This window comes from Ovis aries, chromosome 6, assembly GCF_016772045.2.
Source record: "Ovis aries strain OAR_USU_Benz2616 breed Rambouillet chromosome 6, ARS-UI_Ramb_v3.0, whole genome shotgun sequence".
Taxonomy (NCBI): domain Eukaryota; kingdom Metazoa; phylum Chordata; class Mammalia; order Artiodactyla; family Bovidae; genus Ovis; species Ovis aries.
In genome coordinates this window covers 102,984,194-102,992,129 of record NC_056059.1, presented here as the reverse complement: position 1 = coordinate 102,992,129, position 7,936 = coordinate 102,984,194, and the positions used below count along the sequence as shown (strand labels likewise).

General features: G+C 42.3%; 1 protein-coding gene across 1 annotated transcript in view; it reads left to right on the top strand.

Moving 5' to 3' along the window:
* Positions 1 to 3,649: 3,649 nt before the first annotated feature.
* Positions 3,650 to 7,936, top strand: part of HSD17B11 (hydroxysteroid 17-beta dehydrogenase 11) — a 47,657-nt gene continuing 43,370 nt past the window's right edge. The window contains 2 exon segments of the mRNA XM_004009981.5: positions 3,650 to 3,842; positions 3,845 to 3,951. Of these exon segments, the coding sequence (XP_004010030.3) occupies positions 3,743 to 3,842; positions 3,845 to 3,951 (207 nt within the window). The 5' untranslated portion in view covers positions 3,650 to 3,742.

Sequence of the window (7,936 nt, the reverse complement as noted above, 5' to 3'; positions counted from 1 at the left end):
CCACCCCATCTATCTGCCTACAGAAAACTGGAATAAAAGCTTCACTGGAATACTTACGCAGAAGAATGTCCTATAGTCTTTGCTGTAAATAGCCCCTTCCCTGGTGGCACAGTAGTAAACAAATCTGCCTGCAATTCAGGAGATGCAGCTTCGATCCCTGGGTCAGGAAGATCCCTTGCATAAGGAAATGGCAACCCACTTCAGTATTCTTTCCTGGGAAATCCCATGGACAGAGGAGCCTGGCAGGCTACAGTCCATGGCATTGGAAAAGAGTCAGACTTTAAACAACAATTTGCTATAAATATTCTATATATAATATTTTAATGCTAATATTACCCTTTAATTGATTAGACAACAAAAAAACTCCGTGACTCACTAATAGATAGTGGTGTACAACTTACAAAACACAAGATTGGAACAGCAAAACTCTTCCCCAGTTGGTTAGAATTTCCTTTATTCTGCTTAGTTGCTGATGAAGCAAGTAACCTTGAGAACACTGAATGGATTTTAGAAAGTTTAATGATCTTAACCAAAATAGAGCTCACTATTCGAAAATGAGGGCTCTTCTTACATGGATCAACATAATTCTTTTTTCCTGAGTAGATTTAGGAGCAGGATTGAAAATAGCCTGCCCCAGTAGCTGCCTGAGTCATACCCACTCTCAGAACACAACTCAAATCCAACTTTCTCATAAGTCTTTCCTAACCACTGAAATCGATCTCCCTCTCTTTCGGGGCTTCCCAGGAGGCTCAGTGGTAAAAGAATCCACCTGCCAATGCAGGAGACTCAAGAGATCCCTGGGTCAGGAAGATCCCCTGGGGTAGTAAATGGCAACCCCCTCAAGTATTCTTGCCTGGAAAAGTTCATAGACAAAGAAGCCTGGTGGGCTACAGTCCATGGGGTCGCAAAGAGTCAGACGTAACTGAGCACACACGCACGTGCAAATATTTGCTTGTTTTCCCAGGGTAACTTACTGGTCTGACCTCTTACTTAGACTATAGATTGCTAAGGAGATGCCTTTTTCTCTACTTCATACCCCTCACCGGGCATTGCATATTGGATGCATAATAACATTTACTGAATTGGATTAAATAGAATTGATGTGCTGTGCTCAGTCATGTCTGACTCTTAGCGACCCCATGGACTGCAGACTGCCAGGCTCTTCTGTCTATGGGGATTCTCCAGGCAGAATATGGAAGTGGGTTGCCATGCCCTCCTCCAGAAACAGAGTTGATAGTAATTCCTTAATAGTATTTTAGTAGAAAGAAAAAAAAAGACACTAAAAGAGTCTGTAAAATACAGCTAAATTGATTAGAAGCATTTGATCTGAGAAATAAAACAGGGTAGGTCTGGGAATTCCCCGGTGGTGCAGTGGTTAGGACTCGGCACTTCTCATTGTTCGAGGTCAAGTCCTGCAAGCCTCATAGTGTGGCCAAAAAAAGCAAAAACACAAACAAATAAAACAAAACAAAAACCCCCAAAGAGTGTAGGACTAGGGACTGTCTTTTTGTTATCTTTCCTGTTGAATCATTTCAAACCAGATATATTCATTATTTTGAATTCATAAATTCAATACTTACTAAAGAAAAAATATCCAGTTGGATAAGCTAACATCTAAATTCTTCCAGTTCTAAAATTCAGACTTTAGAGCCAAGAGTGAAGGCTTCTACCCCAGAAGGACAAGATAACTATTGGAAGTACCTCCTTCATCACAACCTAGTCATCATTTCTGCACAGTCCTCCTCAGTACTCTTTAAAGTAACAGGGCAACTGTCTTTACTGATCTGTGTAATCACTAAGTTTCATGGCCTTTTGTTTTGAATCCATTAGAACTACTTGAGAAATAGCTGGTATGAGAATACTCTCTGTCTTCCTGAAAGCAAGACATAAATCTCCCCCATGAAAGGTACTGTACTATCATAAAACTTGGATTTGGCAGCTACAGGAAAAAATTGCAGAGACTATTCAGAATTTTCAGGAAATCTATAATGGAATTCTACATTGTGGAACTGTCACTTTATCCCCTATAACGGTGTAGGGCTGTTTAAATAAGAGGGAGAAATGAGTGTGACTTATTTGTGAACTTCCGTCTTCTGTGGTCTCCCTGCCTCTTATATATACAGGGTGACCATTAGTGATCCACATGACAGAAGTCTCTTTCCAAGCGCCGCAGAGTCTCACAAAAAGCCCCACACTTCAATTACAGTCAAGAACTGAATTGAGGGCTTCTCTGGTGGCTCAGTGGTAAAGAATCCGTCTGCCAATGCAAGAGACATGGGTTTGATCCCTGATCGGGAAGATCCCGCATGTCTCAGAGCAACTAAGCCAGTGTGCCCCAACTATCACACCTGTGCTTTAAGGCCAGGGAGCCCCAGCTACTGAAGCCCACCCACCCGAGAGCCCGTCCACAGCAAGAAAAGCCACCACAATGAGAAGCTCAAGCACTGCAACTGGAGAAAAGCCCCCCAGCAACGAAGACCCAGTGCAGCCAAGAACAAACAAATAAATAAAAATTCTTTTTTTTTTTTTTTAAGAAAAAAAAGAACTGAGTTGATAGATAACTAATGAAAACCTACTGTATAGCTCAGGGAATCCTACTCATTGCTCTGTGGTGACCTAAATGGGAAGGAAATCCAAAACAGCGGGGGTATATGTACACCGACAGCTGATTTCACTTTATTGCACAGTAGAAACCAACACAACATTGTCAAGCAAACATATGCCAATAAAAATTAATTTTTAAAAAAAGAACTGAATTTTTAAAATACATGTAAGGGACATTTATTAGGCTCTTCCTTCACACGAGACCGGAGTTCGGGTCTTTTATTTCAATAAACCATATGTAAGATTTTTTGTTTAAATCACCACTTATACATTGAATACTCACACACATCAGCTACTAAACAAGATTACATAGGTAATCTTTAGGCAAGATGATCTTCCCACTTTGTTATTTATCTGGGGGGCAATGATGTTTTTAACCTGGATAAAGATACAACAACTAAAGCGTAATATATGTTTTTGTGCAAGTTCTAACAGATGGAGTGAAAAAAAAAAAAACTTATCCAAATCCTTCCTTGTGGAAGCAGTCTCCCCGGATATGATCAGAATTTCCCTGCGGCTTGGTTATTGCCGCCCTTGAAAGGACAAAACTTCCTCGTCCTCCAGAAACCTGTGCAGAGCTCAAACTGAAATCTGGTATAGCGTCCTTTTCTCAGCCAGCGACAACAACCGGTCTTCTCTCGAGATTCCTTTTAAACAAGAAACCACATTTGCATCCCTTAACCAGGGTGGGGGAACCGTCAAGTCTCAAGAAAGCCTCTGGACTGAGGACACTGGCAGTTAGCCTTGTAACTTTAAAAGGAATTGATCACATTTACCAAAATAAGTCGCAACTAACCCTCCAAGGTCGGCCCGCAAGACCAAGAGAAAGTGAGGAAAAGATGAGCCTGGAGGCGTACCCACAACTCGGAAGCCTCGCTCTTGGCTGGGTTTTGCCCTCCCAGATTTCTGAGCTGGCGAGCAGTTTCTCCGCACTGCAGCCTGAGCCAATTGCTTAAGACCTAGCCAAGCCCAGCCCAGCGGAAGGAACCGTTACGGAGTTGTTCGTTTCTCTGAGATAAAGGAGCCCTTCCTTGTTCTCGCTTTTGTACTCGCCAGTCTTTGACGGAACAATCTCCCAGAAGCAATTTAGAGTGACTGGTAAAACGAAATATACCCAAAGCTCGCAGCAACAAAAAGGATGCAATTCTTTCTGGCCAGCTTCCTGCTTCTGCCCTTTCTGCTCGTCTGCCTCGTAGAGTCTCTCCTGAAGCTTTTTATTCCTAAGAAGAGAAAATCAGTCACGGAGAGATCGTCCTGATTACCGGAGCTGGACACGGAATTGGCAGGCAGACTGCCTACGAATTTGCCAAACTTAAGTGCAAGCTGGTCTTGTGGGATATAAATAAGGTAATAGTGTTTCCTGTGTTTTACTTTCTAGTACCTTTCATCTGTGTTGCATTTTGCTGGCAACAGCCCCTTACAGCATTTCTGTTAAGTAGGTAGGTAAAAATTACTAGTATTGCCATTTTATAGAAGGGGAAAACATGCATCAATTAATGTGTTGATGTTCACATGATAAACGAACCTAGAGGATGTAAGATTTCCAGTTACTGCTTGTCACTAATTTGACATTGTAAATTTATCTTCAGTTCAGTTCAATCGCTCAGATGTGTCCAACTCTTTGAACCTGATTTCACTAATCCCTCTGGCTTTTATTTTTTGACTGCTGGGCAGCATGTGGGATCTTCCCCAACCAGGGATCAAACTTGTGCCCCAACCAGGGATCAAACCTGTGCCCTCTACATCGGGAGGGTGGAGTCTTAACTATTGGACCACCAGGGAAGTCCCTGATCCCTCTATCTTATCCTGTAGGAAAAGTCATAGTTTTAGGAAGAGTATTAAAAAAGAGGTTTGCACCTATTAAGAGAAAAATCTTATGGTTACTGAGATAAGTACGTTTAAAAGATACCCAACAGAAAGCAACGTTACTCTGTCATAGTAACTTTCAAGAGAAATTTTTAAATCACCTTTTAGTTAAAAACAATGAAAAAAATCAAAAACAAAAACCAACTTTCAATGTAATTCCCAGAAAAGGTGTACTCTAAGGAAGGGAGATGAACTTAGACTCTTACCTTTTATTATTTGACCAGTGTTGGATGGACAAAGGGGTTTGGGGGAGCCACATGATGCCAAGAAACACCATCCCTTACACAATATCCAATGCCATAAGTGAATTCAGGGGGCTGGGAGCTAACCTGGCTTCCCTGGTGACTCAGAGGAAAAGAACCTGAAATGCAGTAGCCGTGGGAGACGTGGGTTCAATCCCTGAGCGGGGAATATCCCTTGGAGGAGGGCATGGCAATCCACCCCAATATTCTTGCCTAGAGAATTCCATGGACAGAGGAGCCTGGCAGGCTAGTTTATAGGGTCAAAAAGAGTCTGGCAAAACTGAAGCAACTTAATACACATGCATGAGAGCTACCCAGTGAGTGACTAATTGAGATGCCATCAACAGATACCATTCACTGTCTGTTGCTCAGATGTTAAGAACACAGTGGCAAGCAAGAGATAGAGTCCGCTGCTCTCAATCTTGTAGGGAAATAAGCATAAGTAATTACATGTCAGTGAAAGGTGGAAACTAGGCCCAACCTCCTCTGGACGTGGTCACAGCAGTAAGCTGGGGGAAGAGTGGTGTGGTCAGATGAACTCCACACTTCACGGCTAACTTACTCAGCATTGTGGGTAGCTTCCTAGAGCCTTAGGTTCCTTTACTGCAAAAGCAATAAGATAAGCGTACTTTCCTTAGAGGGATGGGAAATAAATAACTCACACAGAGCATGTAGAGCAGTGTCTGCCACATGGTTAACACACTGTTAGTTATTATTATCCCGTCACAAAATGAAGTTTAAGCTAAAGTTCAAAGATGTATGAGCTTGGTTACGCGTCTAGATTCGTAACTCCCGAAGTCCGGTGCTAGTTTATACAAAGTTTTTTCTGATCTGGAGTGAAGTACATTTGGTGGTGGTGGTTTAGTCGCTAAGTCGTGTCCGACTCTTTCTGCCCCATGGACTGTAGCCTGCCAGGCTCCTCTGTCCATGGGATTCGACAGGCAAGAATACTGGAGTGGGTTGCCATTTCCTTCTCCATTACTAAACAAATATTTATTGAGCACCTACTATCTGCCAGACACTGTTCTAATGCAGAACTGAGGATACAGCAGTGAGGAAAACGTTATGAGCTAGGGACAATAAACAGTATATACTAAAATGTGTAATTGTTGGATGTTGTTAAGTATAATTAAAAAATAAAACATGAAAGAGGATAGGGACTCTGCTTGTACTGTGGGGATGGCAGAGGTGGGAGTGTTGATCTTATACAGAAGGCCTCACCAAGATGGAGGCAGTTGAGTCAAAGTCAGAAGAGGCTGAGGGTACAGTGAGTCCCTGGCTTATCTCTGCAGAGAGGGATCCACAAAGGCAAAGCTTGGCACAGAAGGGAGAGAAGTGAAAGAAAGCTCTGTGCTACTGTTGTTTGGGTGCAATAGTAAATATTAGTCACCAGCCACTTGTGGCTGTTGAGTGTTTGAAATGTGACTTGGCAGAATTAGGATGTGCTTTAGGTATGCATGGCTTCCCTGGTGGCTGAAACGGTAAAGAATCTGCCTGTAATACAGGAGACTAGGGTTTAATCCCTGGGTCGGGAAGATACCCTGGAGAAGGAAATGGCAACCCACTCCGGTACTCTTGCCTAGAAAATCCCATGGATGGAGAAGCCTGGTAGCCTACAGTTCATGGGGTTGCAGTTATATAAAATGAACTAAATTTAAAAATTTTAAAAACAGTTAAAATTAAATATATGTGGCTTGCACTATATTTTTGTGAGATGGCTCTGGCCTAGAAACTGAAGCAACAGCAGCTCCAATCATGAAGGTTCCTGTAGGCCGTTTGTGCTTCAGCTTTTACTAGGGAAGCCGGTGGAGGGTTTGGAACCCAGATTCTGTGAAGAGGTTCCTCTGGCTGCTGGGTTGCAGGGAAAGCAGATAGGAGACTATTGTGATAATCCAGGTAAGAAGAGATGGCTTCCCTGGTGGCTCAGCTGGTAAAGAATCCACCTGCAATGTAGGAGACCTGGGTTCAATCCCCTGGGTTGGGAACATCCCCTGGAGAAGGGAACCTCTACCCTTTCCAGGATTCTGGCCTGGAGAATTCCATGAACTACATAGTCCATGGGATCGAAAAGAGTCAGACACGACTGAGCAACTTTCGCTTCACTTCAGGTAAGAGACAATGTCGGCTTGTCAGACCCGGCTGGTAGTAGCAGAAGTGGTCAAAAATTAAGGATAATATAGGGAACATGTATTATGTTAAATTCATTTAATTTAAATAATTTATCTTTTACTTTGAGATGATGTTCTTTCTACTCTTTGGTGGATTCTGTATATAGATATAAATCTATTGTTCAGTCGCTCAGTCATGTCCAACTCTTTGCAATCGCATGGACTGCAGCATGCCAGGCTTCCCTATTCCTTCACCATCTCCAGGGGCTTGCTCAAACTCATAACCATTGAGTTGATGATGCCATCCAACCATCTCATCCTCTGTCATCCCCTTCTATCTATATATATCTATTTATTTAATGAAATTATAGTGATAGTAAGTATAAATAGCTGCTGTGTTAGTTTTTAATGTCCTTAATTGGCTAAATAAAATTTTGGCAGTCCTAGTTCAGTATATTCACCCATCTACTTTTCATGGAGTTTACAGATTTTCAAAGTATGAAAGTCTGAGAACCACTAAAGCTCACTGGGAAAGGAGAATAGATGGAAATTTCAAGCAGGCCAGGCAGCAGAACCTTGAGAGGTAAAACTCTGGACTGGTAGATCTGTGGAGAATGAGAAAGAATGTGAAAGAGAGTTTAAGATTGTTTTAGGACCCAATTGAAAGGGTTGGGAGGGGCCATATCAAATGCTTTTCACCTAGGGAACAAAGATTGTTCCTGGGGCAATTTCAAGTGTTAACTCAAGTGGCAAGGCTAACAATCTCCAACTCTCCAACTATCTCCAGCTCTCCAACAATCTCCAACTCTTCAACAGTCTCCAACAATATCCATCTCAGAATGTGAGGGACAGAGGTCTTCATATTCATCATGAAGTCTGCAAAAAAATTTGAATTTAGGGAGGGATTAAGGATGTCTTCTTTTTTATTCTGAGGCTAATGCCATGAATGATTCATTCTGTTTTATGCAGATAATCCCATACTTCTTTTTTTTCTTTCAATTGCGCTGCACAGCAAGTGGGATCTTAGTTCCCCAACCAGGGATCCAACCTGTACCACCTTCACTGGAAGGTGAAGAGTTTTAGCTAGACCACCTGGGAAGTCCCAATCCATTATTT